The 24,759-nt window shown below is 35.3% G+C and overlaps 1 protein-coding gene across 1 annotated transcript in view; it reads left to right on the forward strand.

Moving 5' to 3' along the window:
- The window catches only part of TAPT1 (transmembrane anterior posterior transformation 1), a 104,870-nt gene extending 95,350 nt beyond the window's left edge, over nt 1-9,520 (forward strand). Inside the window, exons 13-14 of the mRNA XM_069069385.1 lie at nt 3,915-4,075; nt 7,355-9,520. Coding sequence (XP_068925486.1) covers nt 3,915-4,075; nt 7,355-7,584 — 391 coding nt within the window. The 3' untranslated portion in view covers nt 7,585-9,520. The remainder of the gene's footprint in view (nt 1-3,914; nt 4,076-7,354) is intronic.
- Nucleotides 9,521-24,759: the final 15,239 nt, after the last annotated feature.

Raw genomic sequence — 24,759 nt, forward strand, 5'->3', positions numbered from 1 at the left:
CATCCAAAGTGGTAAGGAACTTACCCCAAGTCACACACTTAGTGTTGAGATTCCAACCCAAGACCTTTGCCCTAGGAGCAATGTACTTCCACTACACAGCGTGAGCTCTCAAGAAGTAAAAAGACAAAAATCTTGATAGGATATGACCAAGAGGATGTCAGTAGGGAGCTTCACTAAGTTTTAATAAATAACGGGAAGTACTTTTCCTTCCCTATTCCTTTTCCTCTTAGACTATATTTTAATTCTTATTGAAGTCATTAATTTTTACACCCATTTTTGCTCAGAATTTGCCTACTTTAGGGTATTACTTATTTTGCTGCTCTTAAATAGGTTACTAGTAATCTAGTTGCCAAGTCCAGTGACCTTCTAGAATGTTTCATTCTCTTTGAGCCTTCTAGTTTTTGACACTATTAATCACACACTCCTATTCTTTCCTCCCTTAGTTTCAGAGTTGCCATAGTCCTGTGGTTTTCCCCCTACCTCTGCCTCTTTCATTGGATCCTCATTCTCTTCTCAACTCCTTAATCTGGATGCCCCAAGAGTGTCTATCCTTTACCTTTTTTCACTGTTATTAACTCCCTTGGCAATCTCATTCACGCCTCTCTGGCTTCAACTACCCACCTCTATGTAGATAACTCTCAAATGTCTATCTCCAACCTTGATCTCTCTTTTAAGCACCAGACCTATATTTCTATAATTACCTACAAGACATTTCCATCCACCTGGATGTCCAACTGACACTTCAAACTCAGCATGTCTGAAACTAAGTTTTCCCCTCAATTTTACTTCTTTTTACTTCCCTGCTATCTGTCACTTGCACCACCATTAACTCTTCCTCCTGTGTTTGTAATAGTTGTGTTACCTTTAGCTCTTCTCTCCCTAACCTCTCATATTTAATCATTGACCAAGTCTTAAAATTCTATGAATGCATATTGGTGGAGCTGTAAACTAATCCAGCCTTTTAGGAGAACAATTTGGAAATATTCCCAGAGGACTATAAAACTGCATGCTCTTTGACCCAGCAAAATGTCTTCTAGGTTATACCCCAAGGAAATCAAAGTAAAAGGTCCCAATGTACATAAATATTTATAGAAGCTCTTTTGTGGTGCAAAAGAGTTGGAATATCTTGTCTGAGGAACAGCCAGGAGGCCGGTATCATTGAATCATAGGGTTTGTAAAGTGGGATGAGGTAGAATAAGATGAGAAAGGGAGAAAGAAGCTAGGTTGTGAAGGGATTTTAAAGCTAATCAGAAGATTTTTATATTTGATTCTGGAAGTAATAGGGAACTACTGGAGTTTATTAAGTAGGAGAGTAACATGATCAGAACCTGTACTTTAAGATCACTTTGGCAACTGAGTAGAGAATGAGCTAGAATCAAGACAAAGAGACCACCCATGAAGCTATTGCAGTAGTTAGGGGATGAAGGCAGCTGTGTCCAAAGAGGAGGGGATGAATGCAAGAGAGACTGTGAAGGTAGAAATATTTTCTTCCCACCAGTTTCCTTGGAATTCTCAAATGATGTTATGATTTTATGAAATTTTGTCAACATTAAAGAAGAGACATTCCTTTCTGCTTTACCATTATACCCTAAGGACCAAGGGACCTTTCCAACTGACAACATTTGATACCTCCTGAATGTGTTTTCTTCTGCATTAGAATATGAGCTCCCTGAGAGCAGGGGCTATTTATACTTTTCTCTTTGTTTCTCCAATATTTTACATAGTGATCTTCATAGTAAGCACTTAAAATGCTTTTTTGCTCATTCATTTATTTATTCTTTTTCAGATATAAAATTAAATTGGTTTCATGCTATGCTCCAGATTGAAAGATAGCTATCTGTAGCTAGCAGTTATATATCACTTTTAAGGTTTGGAAAGTGCTTTATAAATGTTATTTCATTTTATCCTCATAACAATCCTGGGAGTTAGGTGCAATATCCCCATTTTATAGGTGATGAAACTGGGGTAGACAGAGTTCAAGTGACCAGCATAGGGTCACACAGCTAGTAAGTGTCTGAGGTTGCATTTAACCTCAGGTCTTCCTGACTCCAGGTCTTGTATTCTACCCACAGTACTATCTAGCTTCCTTTCATTGTCATAAAGATAATTCATAAAAGTGCTATACTAGGAGAAAGACACAAATAAGAAGAAAACAAAAGAATTACTATAGTAATATGACCACAAAATTATTGTAATTTACTAAAATATTCAATTGACTGTGAAAGGAGAGTATTTATTTAGCAAGTATACTGTATTTTACAATATGTATTTATTTCACTTTTTCAGCAAGGTGCATAGCACTGTATGTTCTTATGCACTTGGAAAAATCAAGGCCCATTAGGAGACTAGGATATATTATACATATTATATAGGATATTACATAGGATATAATATACATATTACTTCAATGCTAGTAAAATGATATAGTGTGGTGGTTACAGGCCTGCCTTTTAGGTAGCAAGCAGCTTGAAGTTAATAAAAGTTTTTTGTTTAATTTTAATCAAAGAAACAGAAGACTTTCAAAAAAGCCTTCAACAATTGTTTTCAGATTACTCACATGAATTACTTTCTTTGAAATGAAATGAAATTTTGGAAGAAGAGGAAAAAAAATTGCCTTTTTTTTCCCAAAGTGAAGGAACAAAAAAGGAGGGATATGGTATTCTGTAGTATAATTGTATTGATTGAATTATACTGTCCTGGATAGTAAGATTTTTTTTTAGTTAGATTCTGTTTGTGGCCAATTACTGCTGTCTGGTTGGGTTTTGTTTTGGTTTTTTTTTTTTTTTAGTTATTCACAAGAAATTTTAAAACACAGAAAATTTAAATCACAAAGATCAGCTTTCCTATGCCATCTAGAAGCCCCACTACCCTTAATTGAAGTTTCCTTAAGGAAGCTAAACTAATTTTAATGTTAAATTAAACAAAATATTTACACATAAATTTACTGTCATAATTATTTAATATAAGATAAGATTTTATGTATCCTTTTGTATTATGAACTCATTTATCACTTTTGCCTGAATATTTCAATTGACTATATCTAGAGCACATCAATTTCTTTTAGTTTTTAGTTAAGAAAATTGTTGCATAAGACCCCCTTTTCCTGCAACAAATTTTCAAACCTCCCATAATAATTTTTCCTAGTTTGTCTCATGTTCTTTTTACATTACTGTGTTACAATTATTTTTATACTTGAATGACTGGCTAATTACTGTGGTATTTTCTTTGGACATAAATGTATCGGTGAGGTCAAATATGCACATGCCATACCTGAAAGTTTCATTTTAAAAATATATATGTTGGTATAGCCACATCAGTAGCATGTTACTCTAATCACCACTTTCACAGGAATTTTCAATGTTTTTCTCTTTCATACAGTTCATAAAGCAGTTGTCTTAGTGAGGAACCGTATTCCTTTGTTTGTAGTCGAAACTATTCTAAATCTAAAGGGAGATGATCCTAAGAGAGACACGGTGATTTCTTAGTACTTGGAATAAGGGAAAATGAAGTTGTAAGCTAGTTCAGATCTAAGCTTAAACAGTTGACTTCAGAATGATCTCAGTACCCTTATCTGTAATAGGAGAGGATTAGACTGGTCCCTAACCATGCCAGCTCTAACACCATATGTTTCTATAGCTTTCATTTCCTTTATGTCTCCGTGCAATGCCTACTGATTTGTGCCTTGTGCACTGTGAGTAATGACTCAAGCTAGCTGTTTCATTGATGCCTCATTCCTTTAGTGTCTTCTGCCCTGTTTTTCTTAATCACTTAAAAATTGTGTCATCATACAAACATGGCATTTAGACATTGTGGAATTACATGGATACCATAAGTTGTTATATATTGTAACTTTCCACTATATTAAGTATTTTAAGAATTGTTAAGAAATTAAAACAATTTATTTCTGGTTTTAGGTTGATATCACTCAAAATCCTTAATAGTATTGTACTATTGGGAAAGTCATGCCAGTATGTCAAAGAAGCCAAAATGGAAGAAAAGTTGTTTAATCCTCCTCCAACCAGCACACCGGGAAAAACATCCAGTAAATCACAAAACAAATATAAATCTTCCCAAGGTATGTTTGATTTTTTTTTTTGCTGTCTCCTATTTTCCTTTGTAATATAAATCAGGTTACAATATAATCATCTGGCCCTTAACAATTAGTAATTTTGCCCTAGTTATACATAAAATATGCAGTTAAAATCCAGTTCCATTTCTGAAGGATTTACTCTGCCCTTAATTAGATTTGCTTTTGCAGGTTTAAAATATTATCACTACTCCACAGTAACATATACCATGGGGCACATAAATATTTATTGGTTTGATACTGGTTGAAAAGGCTAAAGTTGAGAATTTAATCAGAAATAGCATTGCATGAAACATATCTATAACATTAATTATCTATTTAGCAGAAATTAAGTGTCTTCTTTGTACAAGGTATTGTACTTTCAAACTTGAAATATCACAGTGCTTTAATCTAGTGCAAGAGGAATGAGATTCACAAATAACATTAATGCATGTTTGACTGTGATAAATAATTCATAAAAGTCATCTAGCATTTATCAAGTGCCTACTATGTGCCAGTCACTGTGTTGAGTCCTAGTATAATAAAGGTCAGACAGAACATTTAGGGAGAGGATCACTCAAGGAGGGATAGAGGAGTTGAGAGAAGGCTTCATGGAGGGAGGTGACCTCTAAGCTGAGCTTTGAAGGAGAAAGATCCCAGTAGGAAAAAGGAGGGAGTCATATTCTAAGTATGGGGGACAGAATGCATAAATGTAGTGAAGCACAAAAGATCAGGACAAGATCAAGAAGGTAAATGTGGTGAGTAGCAGCATGGAGTATACTTTGAGAAGTACCTTGAAAAAAGGCTAAAAATGGATGATCACCCACTGATTGCCAAAGTAAGGAGTTTGTATTTTATTCAGTAAGCAGTCATGAACCACTAAAGATTTTTGAACAGGGGAATGAGATGACTAGAGCTGGCCATTAGGAAGACAACTTTGCCAATGCTGTGATTTGTTGGAGAGAGGAAAGCATCAAAGACATGGAAAACAGGAGGAAGGCTCTTGCAGTAGGTAGTACTGCAGGAGGTAAATGAGGGCCTGATTAGGGCGATGTCAGTGTGAGCTGCCAGGTGCTAGAGACTTTTCAGATTTCTAATTGACAGCTTCACAAAAGATTATATGTCTGGGGTAAGGGAGAAGGAAGGGGAAAAGATAGCATTAAAATTTTGAGCCTCGTAAAGTATAATAGTGGTGACAGCAACAGAATAGTGATGTTAAAAGAAGGAACCGGTTTTATGGGGAAGATACTGTGAGATGGATCAGGGTAATGTTGAAATGGACACATTCCATAGGTAGTTAGAAATATGGCACCAGAGCTCAGAGGACAGGGTTAGTGCTACTAGAGAGATTTAGAAATCCTCTGTATGAGGTAATAATAACAAAATGAGCTTTCAGAAGAAGGAGTGTAAGAGATTTTAAAACAACAAAGGATTGAATGGTGGGAGATGCCTGCCCTTTTACTACGTTTAGGGGAAACGTAAGAGGAATCAGTAAAAGAGATTAAGAGGAACCAGCTAGGTAAGAGGCTAGGGAAAGAGAAACATCATGGAAGCCAAGGCAGGAGAGAATAGTAGTAGTGAGTAGTCCACACTTTCAGATACTACGACAAGGTCAGTGAGACTCAGAATTGATATATTTACATTGGATTTACCAGTTAGCTAAATCATTGTTGACCTTGGAGAAAACAGTTTCTGTATTTTGGGTTTAATAAAACTAGATTTCAGAAAGTTGAAGAATAAAACAAGTGGTGAGGAAGGAGAGGCTTTGGGTATAAAATATTGTTACTAAGGCAGATAAAAGGAGCAAAGGACAATTTATTTGGGATAGAGGCAATGTGAGAGCAAGAGGAAGGAGCCAATAGTGAGGAGGTGATTTGAAATGTGAGCAGTCTAAAGTCCCAGAGAAGACAACAGGTAATGAGATCAAGGGCATTGATAGACTAGTGAGCATTAGCAGGAAAGAAGGCCACAATACATTCAGATACTATAGGAAAAGAGAGGAAAAAATAAGACAGATTTTGAAAACTGGAGATGAGCAGATGCCTCAGGAAAAGAGGATGTGTATTTATTTAAATAATGAGAAATTATTTAGTCATTTGAACACTGTTTAAATTAGAAGAGTGTGAGAGGCCTTATCATTTCTTCAGGGTACAGAGCGGCCTGTGAGGAAGCTCTCTCTACCAAGACAATGTGGCAACTACAGTGTAGAGTCTTAATGACTTGAAGGCACAAAGAGGTCAGGTGGCTTTTCCATGATCAAGCAACTAATAATATGTGTTATAAAGAGAGCTGGAACCGAAGTCTTTTTGACTTCTCTATCCCGATGTGCTACACTATCTCTCAATAAATCATCATTCATTAATAAACTTAATTTCTAAAATCTTTAGTAACTGGATCTTGTCCAAAAAGTCTTAAATATTTCTAGGTAAACCTTTTTTGTGAAAAGGGTTTCAGATGCAAAATCTGTTAATTCTATGCATTTTTACCTCGCCTTCCTTCACATTTGTTTCTGTTTCTTTCTGCCCTTTCTAGAATGCCACTATTATGCTTCCTTACAGTAAACACATTTCTCACAAACTCAAATATAAATGAAAAGGAAATTTAAAGAGAATAGAAAGAAAGAGATAGCATGTTCTGTTTAATCCCATTTCTTATTTCTTCAAACCCCTGTATTTAGGAATTAGTGTTTATTTTCATGACTAAGGAAAAGAAATTAATTTTAAAACATTATTAGAGAAGTTACACTTTTTCCAATACTGAGATTCGGAGTTTAGATTCTATATAATAATATGAATGTACATAGTGCTTTGCACAGAATAGACACTTAAATTTACCAGTTTGTTTTTGTTTGTTGTTTTTTGTTTGTTTTTTGCTCCATGCCTGTGATTTCATGGTCACTAGAAATTTTCAGTGTGAAAACTACTTCCACTTTTTAAACTCAACAACATGACTGTAACTTATACTCCAAGAGAGCTGCATGAAACATTGAGCTTAAGTGACTTGCCCATAGTATAAAATGTAATAATATGTGTCAGAGGTAGAATCTGAACGTAGGTCTTCCTCACTGCAAGGTTGGGCTTATACTTACTGTGACATTACTGAAATGAATATGGAAATGATTTCATTTTCAAAGCCTCTAATTTAATCAGTTTAAGACATTGTGTTATCATTTGCTTAGTCTAAATCAAATTTCAATGAAAGATTTCATCAGCACTAATATACTAAATGAATAATAAACTGAATAAGTATTTTCTTTTTAATTAAATTTGTGTCTGCTTTTTCAATAAGGGCTTTCTACAGAAGAGACGTTATCAGCTTCCATCATTAGCCAACCTATACATCAAAAGGAAAATACAGCACCATCACTTATTACCAGCAATTCTGATCAGTTTCTGACAACGCCAGATGGTGATGAGAAAGACATTACTCAAGAAAATTCTGAATTAAAACACAGATCATCAAAGAAAGATTTGCTGGAAATTGACAGGTTTACAATTTGTGGAAACAGAATTGACTAAATTCTTTGACTTTGACTTTGTGTGCTTAGGATACTGAGCTTTGGGGCAGCAAATGCTATGCTACCAGAATGGACAAATGCCAGACATGGCACCTAATATTTATTTAAAAACTTAAATTATTCATGGCAAACATATTAGTATCTTTCTACAGACAACTTGGTTTGGTTGCTGATCAGATCAAGTAACAACAGAGATCTCTAACTTGCTATGTGGAAAATGTGATGGATTATGAAAACCTCTCCCTGCTTGGCAGAGTGACAGTTTATTTTTTTTTTTCAATAGACTGAAACAAAAGCAGAATCCCTTTGGCTTTGTCAAACTGTGCTTCCAGAACATAAAATGTTGCTTCACGGCTTCTTCAGTAGAAAAATATACCTGGAAAGCTGTGAAATCCTTAACATGAAGCTACCTTCCCAATGTCCTGTTTCACAAGCAGTTTTGAAACTTTGACTTCATCTGCCAAAGCATTAAAGAGAATTGAACTTTGATAAAATAAAAAGCCACAATAAATGTTATCGCCACTCAGAATAATCCTTGAAGATGTATCTGAACTAATCAGAATAAAAGACTATCTTAAATGAGACATGATGCATAGTAGCATTTTATCTAAAAACTAAATTAGTGACAGTTTATAAAACAAGCAAAATAAAGAAGGGTCTACATAACTGGGCAGATCAGTTTTTATCATTTTTCAGTTTACTCTCCTGTAAAGAAAAACACAAGAAAGTGTGAGTTTTGTTGCAGTGGGACAAATAGAAATTTTGTTACAAAATGGCACTTTTTATACTACAAAAGCAGGGCAGTGTTAACTTTAAGGTAAAATACCTGGTTTCACTTTATTATTTAAGTGCTGTAGGAATCATTATGGTGGGAAAGCATTTAATGTTGGGTTGACTGGGGGGATAAATATCTATAGAGTTGTATAAAATTCAGAAATGTCCCGTTTATTGATAGGTTTTTTTAAAAATGGCAATTTTAAAATAAAATATCCCAAGCTGGTTCAGACAATATTGTCATGAAGTGCTTGGGTTTTTAAAATATGATGCAGACGTTATGTGTTCATCTGTGTGGTATGAGAAGAGGAGCCAAAAGGTCCTTTGAGTGGAGCTTGAGATCAAGATAACATTTTGGCATTATTATTGGACTACCCTGCATCATGAGACAAGTTAGTTCCCATTCTATTTTGTCCAGAGAATGCTTCATGCATTTTTATAAAAAGGGTACAACTTCTATTTTCACAATTATCAAAAAGCTTTCATTAATGTTAACTAAATTATTTCCTTTTAATTTTGGATTTTAAACACCATGTGGATAGTTCAGATTTATTAAACGCATAAGGTAAATTTTTGGTTAAAGACTAGTCTCTTGCTAAATGGAAGAAAAGCCAGCTTTAAGCCTTAGGTTTGTGCATTTGAAATGTGAAAGTTAATTCTGAATAATTGTACAGATTAAAGAAATTGAAAAACTTGTTCATAGAAAAGAGAAGATTGTGTGAACATACTTTTGTGAAACCAAAAGAAATTTGTAATTAAAATGAAAGGAGAATTTTGATTGATTTATATGAGAAGGTACCATTTAGCATTATTCTTTCCTCCATCCTTTCCATTAACAGAAACAGCAAGAATCCTAGACAAGGTGAATGCAAATAATTTCGGGGATATAAGGGGTGGGATTTGAAAACCATGACCCTAATTAAAAAACAGTATTTGTTTTGAATACATTTTGTGTTCATGCAGAGAATGATACTTTAAAATTCAGTTTGAATTATTAAATAAATGTGATGTCATATTTTTTAATTTTTTCAGTTACTTTGCAGTTTCTATAGGGATTTGGGGATAATATTCATTTCTTCTGTTAAAATGACATTCAGTACCAATTTTATAAGTGCATCTTGTGTGAAACTCAATAAATTCAATTTTGTAATCTTTTTAAACAAGGTGATTGAATTTATTTTTATAACGCTAAAAACATTTAGTTGCCTAATGCAGCTTTCACTTTTAAATGGTAAAAATGCTATCAGTTTTAAAAAATAAAAGCTAACTTCATTTTTTCTTTGTGTTAGTAACAATAAGAAGATTGACTTTTGTCTCCTGAAAAAGAGTATATACCTGTTTTATTTAAAGCTACCATCTGTATTACTAAAGTATTCGTAACAGAAATCTTTGATTCTCAAAGGAGTAAACTGTTTACCTAATAGGCTGGTATTGGTTATAAAGAACTTAATGGCTTCTCAAGTTGTTAGATGCTGTACTTTCTACTTAACTTACCTGTCATTTATCCCTATGAATAAAGTAGGGACCAAGGCATGGCTAACGTGCCACAGCATATTGTACATTTTGTTGATTTTGAGAGACATTTATTTTTACCTTTTGCTATGAATGGTTCTATAATTCTCAAAAATTATACTTTACTGCTTCAATTTCACTGATGTGTAGATATTCTTGAAATACATTTTTACTTGTTTTCAGGTGTGAGTTGTTCTAGATCAAGGGTGGGGAAATTGCAGCCTCGAGGCCACATGTGACCCTCTAGGTCCTCAAGTGTGACCCTTTGACTGAATCCAAACTTCACAGAACAAATCCGCTTAATAAAAGGATTCGTTCAGTAAAACTTGGACTCAGAAGGCCACAAGCAAGGACCTAGAAGGCCACAGGTTCCTCACCCCTCTTCTAGATGGTCCAAAATCCCTTCCAACTCAGAAATCCTGTGAAATTTTCCATAGAAGATCATATTGGAGGCCTTCTCTAGGTCTTTTAACATTTTGTTGGTATCAGTGTATCAGTTGGTTCTCAATCTGTTATCCCTGATTCTCAGTCCATGACCAGACCAATTCTTTTTCTCATTGTATATTTCATGGTTGATTTCTGTGACCATGGGCAAGTCACTTAACTTTTGAGTCTAAGTTTCTTATCTAAGAAATGGGAATACTAATACTACAACCTTCACCGAGTTGTGAGAATTAAATCTTATGATATATATAAATATATAGTGCTTTGCAAACTCTAAAGCACTACGTAAATGTTAAGAAAAAAGATGATGTTGAAGTCTACATAAACCTACCAACATGTTGCTCCCCTGCCTTTTGAGTTACCAGCAATTTGGATTCTTTGTGGCATTCTATGATTCACAGCCATATAGTGTCACTAAGATAATATCAGTATTAAAAAGTTGGATTTTATGTCTTAGGGTTTTTTAAAACACTGTATGGTTTCCCAAATGCAGTAAATACAATCTTCTCCCTTATTGTTCAATTCTGGGCCCAGTTCACTATCTGAGTTACCTGTGCAAGATAAGCATTAATTCAATAATAGACTGCCCATTGAAGCTACATGTTAGAGTTTAGGTGCTTCCCAGACATTTGGTTTGATTCTATGTGAAGTGAAAGGTGGACCGCTTCAGTAAATCTTGTCAGAGTATGCTGGTGCAGTCGAAATCCTAACATGCCTTAGTCATGCAACTGGAAGACCTTGCTGTCCAGAGAAGATTCATCTTCCATTTGAACTTTCTCCTTGGCATATTCTATTACATGTGCAAAATATTTGTACAAGATGCACTTATCTTCATGAGGGTATGTTTGTTTATGCTTTCAAGATAAACACAGCAAGTCTAGGGGAAGAAGTGTCCTAGGAAATGATCCCGTTTGCCTTTGGTTGTGCCAAGAAACTTATCCAACCAGCTTCTTTTGAACTTGTCCAGGGAGAATTGGTAAAACCTTCCATTTAGATGCATCTGCTGTCCTGTGCTTTCACTTCATTAAGAACATCAGTATTGATGTAGTTCAGGTCCTCCAGTAAAACAAACTCACTTTGTCATTAGACAAAGATCTCGTGTTTAGAATAGCAACAATTAAATATCTGTCCATAGCCAGTCTAAAAACTATAATTCTTAGCATATTTTGCCTCCTTTTCTTCAGTCCACCACCATTATTGTGGAAATGGAAGGAAAACCAAACAAGACTTTTCTGTTTTTCTTTGTTTCATGGGTTGCAATGCACCAAAAATTAACCTCAGGACCATTCTATTTGTGATGAACATGTACTAGAGTCATCTTTAGATGGCAGAAACAATGCCATTGGGACCATTCAAAGACTTTCTAGCATGACAGAATATGACAGAATGTTTTATTAGCTTAGCCTTCAAGAATTCAAGAACATCTCCCCACCTTAAAGAGGCAATGAAATAGGCCTCTTGTGGAAGAATTCTGGAATATATGCCACCCTAAAATGCACTACACTTATAACAAGAAATACTTAATTCCTAGAAAGCTTTCTGGCTTTTTAACCTCACTCAGCTTCTTTTTTGCCTTTCTAATGACAGGTTTATCTAGACTCCAACACAGAAAAGATCAACTTCTGTTATACATAAAATCCAGTCTTTAGACATATTCTGATTTCTAAAGGAAGGAAGAACAATAAATTAATGACAGAAGTCTTTGGATCTCAAAGGAGTAAACTGTTTACCTAATAGGCTGTTATTGGTTATAAAGAACTTAATGACTTCTCAAATTAATATTTTTTAGTTTTGTGAGAATGTTTTGCATTTCACATCAGGGAGTTAGGCTCAGGTAACAATTTACTATGAAGACACCTCTTATTAAGGCGTAAAATATGGTAAATATACTTTTAACCTTCACAATTAAAGTATAAATATCAAATATTCATTAGCTTTTTTCTTTCAAAATGTGGGCATGTGCTAGCATATGGCAATTTTACTGTGTGCATATGTACATACGGTGGAACCTTTGACATACGTTAATCTTCAAGGAATTAGTCAACAGAGAGGTGATAGCACGCATTAAATTGAGACAAAATTTCCTATAGGTTTCCTATGTCCATTGCTGTTTCAGTGACATTGGATACATTTATTTAATATTTATTTGATATAGGGAAAATGGATGCTGTCTGCTGGGCCCCATTTATCCCAAGATCAAACTTATATCAAGCTCATTTATTTGGAGCAAACCCAGAAAAAGGCTTTTGCATTCTGCAAGCTGTCAAATTTAGAAGAGAGGGCAAAGTCTTAGTTGGAAGAGACCTCAGATCTCATCTGGTTGAATCCATGCCAAACTAAAACTTCCATCTATAACCCTGCTAACAAATGGTCATCTTGCAGAATTCCAGTGAGGGGGAACCCACTATCTCGCAAAGTAGACCATTCTATTTGTGGATGGCTAATAGGAAGTTTTCCCCTTATATGTGCAACTTGTACCATTTACTGCTAGTTCTGCCTGGTTGGGACTGAACAAAACAAGTTTCATCCCCCTTCCATGACAGCTTTTCAGATGCTTGCCAATTATGATCACATTCCTCCTACTTCTTCTTTAGATTGTCCCTAGTTCCTTCAGCTCACCTTTGTATGGTATGTGGCCTTTCACCATCCTTCACCTCTTCGATTGTCCTCTTCTGGATACTTTCCAGTCTGTCACAGACTTCTGTTAAATGTGCCTCTCCCCCACCCCCAGGCCTGAAAAGACTAGATGAGGTATGATGGAGGCAATGACACCATCAACTCCCATGTTCTAGACCCTCTGGTTCTCAATGCAACCTAACACTGCAATCTTGAGCTTTTCTGGATCATATCACAATGCTGATATTATTAATAATATTACCATTTATATAGTGCTCTAAGGTTTGCAAAGCACCTTACAAATATCTCATTTTATCTCTACGATAGTCCCTGGAGAGCTAGATGCTACTATTATTCTCAATCCATAGATAAGGAAATAGAGACAGAGGTTAAATGATTTATTTGCCCAGTGTCAAATGGTTAATAAGTATCTGAGCTAGAATTTGAATTCAAATCTTCCTTACTCCAGCTCTAGTACTCTATCTACTACCTTCAGCTTGCTGTCCTCTAAAAGCCATAGATCATCTTCCTAAACCTACCATGTTGCCACATCTCTCTCAATCTGACAATGTGGCATAAATGGAAAGACCACAGGATTTAGAGTGAGAGGACTTGGTTCAAATTCCAGCTCTGCTGCTTATTATCTACATTGTTTTGGATGTCACTGGACTCTTCTTGGCTTCTGTTTCCTCATCTATAAAATAGATTTAACTCACCTGCCAAAGTCATCTACAAAAAAAGAAAAGACAGGAAAACCATTGGCTGGAGAATGATTATGCAGAATGTTAGGTCCAAAGAACCCATCCTCTTACTTGAGCAAGACTGAAACTAACTTACAACAGCATAATGAAAGTTATTCATCCAAATTGGAAGCATCAGAGGTAGAGTTTTGTTTTGTTTGTAAATAAAAGAAGGTTTACACAGTCAGTACACAGCAGAAGGATATATTCAGCAAGGATCTGGCATTGATTCAGCTGAGAAGTTTTCCAGTGTTGATCATGCTGCTAGTATACTAGCCTGAAGCCCTAGGAAGGAGCCCCCTGACTCCTTGTAAGGTGGGTTTTTTTCTTTTTATTTGCTCAAGTGACTGGGAAAATATGGCAATAGCTTGTACCATTAGTCAATACCTTTTTAAATTTTAATTTTTTGGGGCGGCTAGGTGGCACAGTGAATATAGCATTGGCCCTGGAGTTAGGAGGACCTGAGTTCAAATCTGGCCTCAGACAATTAACTCCAATTGCCCTCCAAAAAAGCAAAAAAAAAATTTAATTTTTTTCCAATTAACAAGCATTTAATTTCTCTAATCTCCTGAACCACCTCCTGGAAAAAATAAAACAAAATTCTTAGAACATATAAACAGTCATGCAAAGCAAATTCCCACCTTTACTTGTCCAAAAATGTCTTGTTCTACATCCTGAATCCATTACTCCTCTGTCAGTATGTGGGGAGCATGCATTGTTACTGGTCCCCTACAATTACAGTTGGTCATTGCATTGATAAGAGTTCTTAAGCATTTCAAAGTCGTTTGTCTTTACAATGTTGTTAATGTAAAACTTTCCTGATTCTCTTCACTCAGTATCAATTCATATAAGTCTTCCCAGGATTCTCTGGATCCATCCCTTTTGTCATTTCTTACAATGCATTCATATTCCATTATATCCATTTACTTAGCCATTCTCAAGTGATGGGCACTCCCCCACCTTAGTTTCAACATCTTTTACTGCTACTAAAAGGGCCACATGTGAATCACTTTTTCTTTTCCTTTGATACTTTTGAAGTGTAAACCTAGTTGTGGTATCACTGGGCCAAAGAATATGCACAATTTATTCATTTTTGGAATATGGCTCAAAATTACTTTCCAGCATGACTGGACTAATTCCTAAGTACTATCAACAGTGCATTAACATGCCTGATTTTCCTCAGTCCATCTAATATTTGTCATTTTTCTTTTTTGTTAGCTTTGCTAAGCCAATGAAAATGAAGAAGAATCTCAATGCTCCTCTAACTTGCATTCCTTTATTATTAGTGATTTGGAGCATTTTCCTTATATTTATTGATAACATATTTCTTTCTTTGAAAACTTCCTGTTCTTTTCCTTTGATCATTTATCTATTGGAAATAGCCCTTGGTCCTATAAATTGGAATCATTTCTTTATATCTTAGATACATGAGACCCTTGTCAAAGAAACTTGCTGCAAAGATTTTTTTTTCTCCAATTGCTTGTTTCCTTTCTAATTTTAACTGCATCCATTTTATTTGTACAAAAAAATAAATTTTAAATGATCAAAATTATGTATTTTATCTTCTATAATTCTCTCTACCTTTATTTAGTCATGAATTCCTGCCTATCCATAGATCTGAGAGGTAATGTCTTCCTTGTCTTAATTGTTTTTGTTGTTGCCTCTTATGTCTAAGTCATTTATCCATTTGGAGTTTATCTTGGCTTATGGTGTAAGGTGTAGCTCTGTCCCTAATTCCTGTGAGACTGCTGTCCAGTTTTCCTGGCAGTTTTTTTTTTTTTACACATAGTCTGCCCCAATAACTGCAGTTTTAGTGTTTGTTGAACACTGCACTACCATCTATGGTCCTTTATTTCTGTATTGTGGTGTGCCAAGTCAGTTTCACTAATTGACCTCTCTTTTTTTAACCAAATCATTTTAATGATTACCGCTTCTTAGTATCATTTAAGATCTAGTAGTGGTGGTCTTCTTCCTTTCTTCCCCATTTTATTGCATTAGTTCCCTTTAGGTTCTTGACCTTTTATGCCTCCAAATGAATTTTATTATTCTCTTTTCTAGCTCTTTAAAATAATCCTGGGGAGGTTTGATTGGTACAGCACTGAATAAATGAGATTATATAGATAGAGTTATTAGCTTTATTATATTGACCCAACCTACCCATGGCAATATTTCTCCAATTATTTGTTTGTCTTTTTTTCCACAGTGTTTTGTGTTTGGACTCATGATTCTTATATGTGTCTCAGTAGATAAATTCCCAAATATGTCATGTATACTGTTATTTTGAGTGGAATGTCTAGGATTTATTTGCATTTATTTTATATCTCACAACTTGCTGAATTTTTTCAATTAATTTTGGTTAACTCTTTGGGATTTTCTAAGTAAACCATATCATCTGCAAAAAAAAAATAATTTTGTTTTCTCCTTACTTATTCTCACTCCCTCAATCTCTTTAGCTTTATTGTTATATCTAGCATTCCTAACATTTATATTTAATAGGAGTGTTTCTAATAGATATCCTTGCTTTTATTGGAAAAGTCTCTAATTTTCCTCCATTATATATTGGTTGTTCTCGGTTTGGGATGGAATTTTTTTTTTTTTTTTGCTTTTTTGGAGGGGGTAAGGCAGGGCAATTGGGATTAAATGACTTGCCCAAGGTCTCACAGCTAGTAAGTGTGTCAAGTGGCTGAGGCTGGATTTGAACTCAGGTCCTTCTGCATCTAGGGCAGGTGCTCTATTCACTGTGCCATCTAGCCACCCCTAGGTTTTTTTTTATTAAAGAAAGATCATTTATTCTTGTGCTTTCAAGCATTTCTAACGGAAACAGGTATTAGATTTTGTCAAAAAGCCTTTTCAGCATCTATTGATATGATCATGTTTACTATACCTTTCAAAGCTATACACCGGTCCTGGGACCCCTATCTCACCAAGTCTCAATCATATCTATGAGGTCAAATTTCCTTCCTCCCATTAGAATCTAGTTCACCTGGCTTATTACTCATACTTCGTGCACTTGAATATAAGTGTCTGAATCCACAGGTTTTCACGTTGGTTCCTTTCTTGGATTTAGTTTCCTGTAAATTATTGAGCATCTTATTGCTATTATTTTTCCTATATTATTGTTACTCTTTGTGTTACCTAGCTTGGTAAATTATGCATACCCAGCTTGGGATGTTTGTTTTTAAGTTTAGATATCTAAAGTTTTTAGGTATCTAGAAGAGCTAGAAACAATTTTATTTATGTTGAATACCTCAGTCCCTTCCAAATGCCAGTTAAATGAGGTGCTGTTATGTTAAGCTTCAGCTAGAAGAGACAATAAGGAAATATTGTCCCCTTTAATGAAAGGCATATTCTGTTCAATGCTTGTTAACATTTTTTTTTTAGATTTTCAATTATATTTAATATGGTGAAGAATCCCTCAGACCTACAGCTTCTTCATCTCTAATATCATCTGATTTGCAAGATTCTTTCCCAATTTAACATTCTGTGAATCTAAGTAACCTGAGAGTATGTATTGGGCTTTGCTTTCTACATATGTATTTTAGTTACATTGTGTTTGGGAATTGCAATAGTTTCTCTTCCTTTTTAATTGGATTCATTCTGAGATTGCATAATGGATCAGATCTTGCCAGGTGAATAATTAAAACCATGGAAAGTAGTTACTTTAGAAACTTATCAAGTTAACACCAAGGACTATTTCCATGCTTCATGTTGGCATAGAAGTAAACCTAGATTCTCGAAAACTATGCCAATGGCATGTATGTTCTAGCATATTCTTCCAAGCTGAAAAAAATTTTAGTACCTTTCCAGTTACAGATTTTCTACTGTCCAAAATTCAGCCTAACAAATAATAGAGACTTACCTGTATTGTATGTTGCAACAGAGATTGATATAATCTTTATCCATGGCAATACATAAAATTCTATAATTAAAGGTGGCCCTCAATCCTATGAGAACCTCTTCTGGTTCTACACCCACTGTGACAGAATAAAGAAAAAGGTGCAGAAAATGCTAAGAACTGTGCTATACTTGCTATGAGCCTTAATTGGCATTCAAAATATATGCTTTTCATCCAATGTTCAACGAATTGATGTTATTGAAAGAAATAACATTCTTGTAATAAATTAAACCATAGGACAAAAAGGAAGATATGGAAAAGATGACCCACAGGTTCTCCTTGGAGATGGGAAAGAATTCATCAGACTGTTGATAATGAGTTAGAAGAGGGTTTAGAGATTCTCTAGAAGAGAGAACATTATTTGCCTGGGGTGACTGCAAGTGAAAAGGCATAGAATCAGCAGATAAAGTTTCCTGTGTGAAAAACAAGTAGTAGGCAATAGTAGTCCAAAAGTAGTGTAAGAAGTCTGACAGCGAAGGAAGAAGACAGGTTGTGAAAGGCTTTAAATGACACACATAGGATTTTGTATCTGAAGCTGGAAGAAATAGGGAGCCACTGAATTTTCTAGAGAAAGAGCATGGTGTGGTCAGACCTGCACTTTTGAAAAATCACTTTGATGACTGAGTTGTCTAATGACAAATCTCTTTGTTATTGTTTCAATCTTTATTAGTGGACAATCTTTCACAGAATCACAGGATTTTAGAGGTGAAAGGGCCCTCTGTAAACATCTACTACAAACCATGGCTGAAAAATAATTCCCACTGTGACTCATTCAATCACATGGAGGATGGACTGGAGTGGGGAGAGGAATAAGAAAGCTACAGCAATTATTCAAATGAGATAATCAAGTCCTGAACTAGGATAGTGTCTGTGTAAGTGGAGAGAATGTGACATATATAAGAGATGTTGTAAAGGCAGAAATTACAATATTTGGCAATAAATTAGATATATGGAATGAATGCGAGCAAGGAGTCGATGGTGAAACTAAGGTTGCAGGCCTGGGTGATTGACAAGATGGTAGTGCCCTCAACAATAATATATGGGAAGTTGGGAAAATGGAGGGCTGAAGGGAAAAGAGAATGAGTTATGTATTGTGTTTTTTGCATCTCTGTGTTATTTCCCCTGATAAAATGTAAACTCTTTAAAAGCAAGGACTATTTCTTTTTTTATTATTATTAATTTTTTTGTTTCCTTTTAGTTTTCAGGATTCAATTCCACAATTCCTTGAGTTTCACAATTTGTCCCCCTCCCTCCCCTCCCCCTCCCCATGGCAGCTTATAGTCAAGTATAGGATCTGTAAATACTTTCACATTATACATTGGTCAGGTTATAAGGACGGATTGTACCAGCTGGAATAAAAAATGGTAAAGAGGACACAAAACCAAATAAGAAGGAAAAAGATCAGGTATTTTGCTTCCACCTGGATATAAACTTAGTTCTTTCTCTGGATGCACATATTTCTCTCCATCATGAGTCTTTTGGGATTGACTTATATCACTGCATTGCTGAGAAGAGTCCAGTCTATCAAAGTTGGTCATCACACATACGTTGTGTCTGTAATTGTGTACAAATTTCTCCTGGTTCTACTCTTCTCACTCAGCATCAGTTCTTTTAAGTCTCTCCAGGTAAAAATATGAAGACCATCTGCTCCTCGTTTCTTATAGCACAATAGTATTCCATAACATGCATATACCACAACTTGTTCAGCCATTCCCCAATTGATGGGCAACCCCTTAATTTCCAATTCTTTGCTACCACAAAAAGAGCTGCTATAAACATTTTTGTACATATGGGTCTTTCTCTCATTTCTATGATCTCTTTGGGATATAACCCTAGGAGTGGTATTGCTGGATCAAAGGGTATGAAAGTATTTATAGCCCTATGGGCATAATTCCAGATTGCTCTCCAGAAAGGCTGGATCAGTTCACAACTCCACCAGCAATGCATTAGTGTTCCAATTTGCCCACATCCTCTCCAGCATTTGTCATTTTCCTGTTTTGTCATCTTAGCCAATCTGACTGGTGAGATGTGGTACCTCAGAGTTGTTTTGATTTGCATTTCTCTAATCAATAGTGAATTAGAGCATTTCTTCATGTGCTTATAGATAACTTTAATTTCTTTCTCTGAAAACTGCCTGTTCATATCCTTTGACCATTTATCAATTGGGGAATGACTTGTATTCTTATAAATTTGACTCAATTCTCTATATATTTTAGAAATGAGTCCTTTGTCAGAGACATAGGTTGTAAAGATTCTTTCCCAATTTCCCACCTCCCTCTTAATCTTGGTTACATTGGCTTTGTTTGTACAGAAACTTTTCAATTTCATGCAGTCAAAATTATCCATTTTACATTTTATAATGTTCTCTAATTCCTGTTTAGTCATAAAGTCTTTCCCTCTCCACAAGTCTGATAGGTAAACTATTCCTTGTTTTAGGAGACTGCTTACAGTATCAACCCTTATACCTAGATCATGCACCCATTTAGACTTGATTTTGTTATAAGGTGTTAGATAATGGTCTATGCCCAGTTTCTGCCATACTATATTCCAGTTTTCCCAGAGTTTTTGTCAAATAGTGAGTTCTTATCCCAAAAACCAGTGTCTGGAGGTTTATCAAACAATACATTACTATAGTCATTGACTTCTGAATCTTGTGTGCCTAATCTATTCCATTGATCCACTCCTCTATTCCTCAGCCAGTACCAAGTAGTTTTGATGACCGCTGCTTTATAATACAGATTGAAATCTGGTATAGCTAGTCTACCTTCCCTAGCATTTCTTTTCATTAATTCCCTTGATATTCTGGACCATTTATTCTTCCAAATGAATTTTGTTACTATTTTTTCTAGCTCTATAAAGTAGTTTTTTGGTAAATTAATTGGTATGGCACTAAATATATAATTTAATTTAGGTAAAATTGTCATTTTTATTATATTAGCTCTACCCAGCCACGAGCAATTGATATTTTTCCAATTAGTTAGATCTGACTTTATTTGTGTGAAAAGTGTTTTGTAGTTATGATCATACAGGTCCTGGGTTTGTTTTGGCAGGTAGATTCCCAAATATTTTATAATGTCTATAGTAACTTTAAGTGGGATTTCTCTTTCTATCTCTTGCTGTTGAATTTTATTGGAAATATATAGGAATGCCGAGGATCGTGGGGTTATTTTATACCCTGCAACTTTGCCAAATTTATTTATTGTCTCAAGTAGTTTTTTACTTGATTCTCTAGGATTCTCTAAGTATATCATCATATCATCTGCAAAGAGTGATAGCTTGGTCTCTTCTTTGCCTAATTTGATTCCTTTGATTTCTTTTTCTTCTCTAATTGCTACTGCTAACATTTCTAGTGCCAGATTGAATAAGAGGGGTGATAGTGGACCTATCTGGTCCTATCCACCGCTGGTCTTATGGGAAATGCTTCTAGCTTCTCCCCATTACATATAATACTTCCTGATGGCTTTAGATAGATGCTACCTATTATTTTAAGGAAGGCTCCATTTATTCCTATACTTTCTAATGTTTTTAATAGGAATGGATGTTGTATTTTGTCAAAAGCCTTTTCTGCATCTATTGAGATGATCATGTGGTTTCTGCTAGTTTTATTGTTGATATGATCAATTATACTGATGGTTTTCCTAATATTAAACCATCCTTGCATTCCTGGAATAAATCCTACCTGATCAAAGTGTATTATTCTTGAGATAAGTTGCTGTAGTCTTTTGGCTAGTATTTTATTTAGAATTTTTGCATCTATAGTCATGAGGGAGATTGGTCTATAATTTTCTTTTTCTGTTTTATCTCTTCCTGATTTAGGTATCAGTACCATATTTGTGTCATAAAAAAAAAATTTGGTAGGACTCCTTCTTCACTAATTATCCCAAATAATTTGTAGAGTATTGGAATCAATTGTTCTTTAAATGTTTGATAGAATTCACTAGTGAATCCATCTGGCCCTGGAGACTTTTTCCTAGGGAACTGACTGATGGCTTGTTCAATTTCTTTTTCTGAGATGGGATTATTTAAGTAATTTACTTCCTCTTCAGTTAATTGGGGAAACTTGTATGTTTTTAAATATTCATCCATTTCCCTAAGATTGTCAAATTTATGTGCATACAATTGGGAAAAATAATTCCTAATTATTGTTTTGATTTCCTCTTCATTGGAGGTAGATTCACCCTTTTCATTTTTGATACTCATAATTTGGTTTTCTTCTTTCTTTTTTTTTTTTATCATATTGACTAAGGGTCTATCAATTTTGTTGGTTTTTTCATAAAACCAGCTCTTGGTTTTATTTATTAATTCAATAGTTTTCTTCATTTCAATTTTATTAATCTCTCCTTTTGTCTTCAATATTTCTAATTTAGTATTTAATTGGGGATTTTGAATTTGTTCTTTTTCTAGGTTTTTTAATTGCATGCCCAATTCGTTGAGCTCCCTTTTCTCTAATTTAATCACGTATGCACTCAGGGATATAAAACTTCCCCTAAGAACTGCCTTTAATGCATCCCACAGATTTTGCTATGTTGTGTCATTATTATCATTCTCTTGAATGAAATTACTGATTGTTTCTATAATTTCTTGTTTGACCCACTCATTCTTTAGGATTAAATTGTTTAATTTCCAATTAGGTTTTAGTCTGTCTTTCCCTGGCCCTTTATTGCATACAATTTTTATTGCATCATGATCTGAGAAGGATGCATTTAATATTTCTGCCTTACTGCATAGAATTGTGAGGTTTTTATGCCCTAGAACATGGTCAATTTTTGAGTATATGCCATGAACCGCTGAGAAGAAAGTATGTTCCTATTTATCCCCATTCAGTTTTCTCCAGAGATCTATCATACCTATCCTCTCTAAAATCCTGTTCACCTCCTTAACTTCTTTCTTGTTTATTTTGAGGTTGGATTTATCAAGTTCAGAGAGGGGGAGATTAAGGTCTCCCACTAGTATAGTTTTGCTATCTATTTCTTCCTCTAATTCCTTTACCTTCTCCTCTAGGAATTTGGATGCTACACCACTTGGTGCATATATGTTAAATAATGATATTGCTTCATTCTCGATGGTGCCTTTTATATATATAATATATAAATATATATAAATATAATGATAGTTTCCTTCCTTATCTCTTTTAATTAGGTCAATTTTTGCATTTGCTTTATCTGAGATAAGGATTGCTACCCCTGCTTTTTTTACTTTAGCTGAGGCATGATATATTTTATTCCAACCTTTTACCTTTACCTTGTGTGTATCCCTCTGTTTCAGATGTGCTTCTTGTAAACAGCATATTGTAGGATTATGATTTCTAATCCATTCTGCTATCTGCCTCCATTTTATGGGAGAGTTCATTCCATTCACATTTACAGTTATGTTATTATCTGTTTCTTTCCCTCCATCCTATTCCTGCCCCTGTTAATGTTCATATTTTCCCTCCCTTCTCCCTTCCCCTCTTAGTAGTTTTCCTTTTGACCACCGCCTCCCCCAGTGTTCCGTTTTCAGTCCCCCTCCCTTTTCCTCCCCTTTTCCCTTACTACTTCCCTCCCTACAAACCACTCTCACCCCTCTTTCATAACCCTTTCCCCCTCCTACTGCCTGTAGGATATTTTTATACTTAATGAAGTATGCTATTTCTTCTTCACATCAAGAGTGACAGGAACAAATCTCATGTGAAGGTCCTCTCCCTCCCCTCTTTCCCTCTAAAATGATACTTTTTGCATTTCTTCTCCATAGAATCCTATGCTTAACTGGTTGTTATTTCCTCCTTGTACCAGAACCAATGAGGGAAAAGCTCATATGCTTCCCAACTCCCTCTCTTTTTTTTCCTCTGCTATACAGTTTTTATGCCTCTATGTGTGGCATAATTTACCCTTTTCCACTTCAACCATTCCCTTTCTTCCATTGCAGTCCCTTTGTAGCCCTTAATAAGATTTTTTTAAATCGTCATTTTGTGTATTTTATAGTCACACCCTCTACTTGTCTATAACCAGTTTGCTCTTATCAAATAACAGGATGTGTGTGTGTGTTCTCCTTGTTTACCTTTCTAAGTCACTGTTGCATCTCGTAATTGGATGTTGAATTTTCCATTGAGTTCTGGCTTTTTTATCAAGAAGGTCTGGAACTCTGTTATATCATTGAATGACCATCTCTTTGCCTAGAAGAATGTGCTCAGTCTCGGTGGATATGTGATCCTTGGTTGTAACCTGAGCTCTTTTGCCTTCCAGAAAATTGTATTCCACTGCCTCCGATCTTTCAGTGTAGAGGCTGCCAAATCCTGTGCAATCCTCACTGTGGACCCTCGATATTTGAATTGTTTCTTTCTGGCCGCTTGAAGTATTTTCTCTTTTATCTGGTAGTTCTGGAGTTTGGCCACAACATTTCGAGGACTTTTCAGTAGGTGTCCGGTGGATTCTCTCTATTTCTATTTTACCCTCAGGTTCTAGTATCTCAGGGCAGTTTTCCTTAACGAGTTCTTGGAGAATGTTGTCCAGGCTCATTTTTTCATCATAATTTCCTGGTAGGCCTATGATTCTCAGATTATCTCTCCTGAATCTGTTTTCCAGGTCAGTTATTTTTTCTTTGAGGTATTTTACCTCTTTTTCTAATTTTTCATTCTTGTTGTTTTGCTTGGCTAATTCTTGGTTCCTCATAGAGTTATTTGTTTCCATTTGGTTAATTCTAGGTTTTAGCAAATCATTTTCCTTGGTTAAATTTTGAAGCTCCTTTTCCATATCATACACTTTTCTTTTTAGAGAGATGTTTTCCTCATTATAATGTTTTTGTAATTCTGCTATTTTTGTTTTGAGAGAATTATTCATTTTGTCTTCTCTCTCATTTTGTTTTCAAAGTTCCTTTTGATCTCCTCTAGGAGAGCCTTCAGTGCTTGGTACCCATTCCCTGTTGAAGTTTCAGCTTTGGGTGTGGAGTCCACATTGTCTCCCTCTGAGGTTGGTTCCTCCCTCTGAGGATAGTAGGACTCCAGAGTCTTTGTCTTTGTAGTCTGCTTTCTACCCATTTTGAGGCAGGGTCCTAGCCACGCCCTTCCTCTAGGATGTAGAGGGTTTTGCCCTGGGGCAAGAGTTACTATGTTTTCAGGGTCAGAGGGGGATTTTGGAGCAAGTGAGGTTCACTCTGTCATCCTAGTCTTTGGAGGTCCTGAAAGGGGCTTTTTAAAAAAAGTTCTGGGCTATGAAGTGGT

This window comes from Petaurus breviceps, unplaced genomic scaffold (assembly GCF_028583685.1).
Source record: "Petaurus breviceps papuanus isolate PSGF00001 unplaced genomic scaffold, PetGlider_PUasm1.0 140, whole genome shotgun sequence".
In the NCBI taxonomy this organism is placed as follows: Eukaryota; Metazoa; Chordata; class Mammalia; order Diprotodontia; family Petauridae; genus Petaurus; species Petaurus breviceps.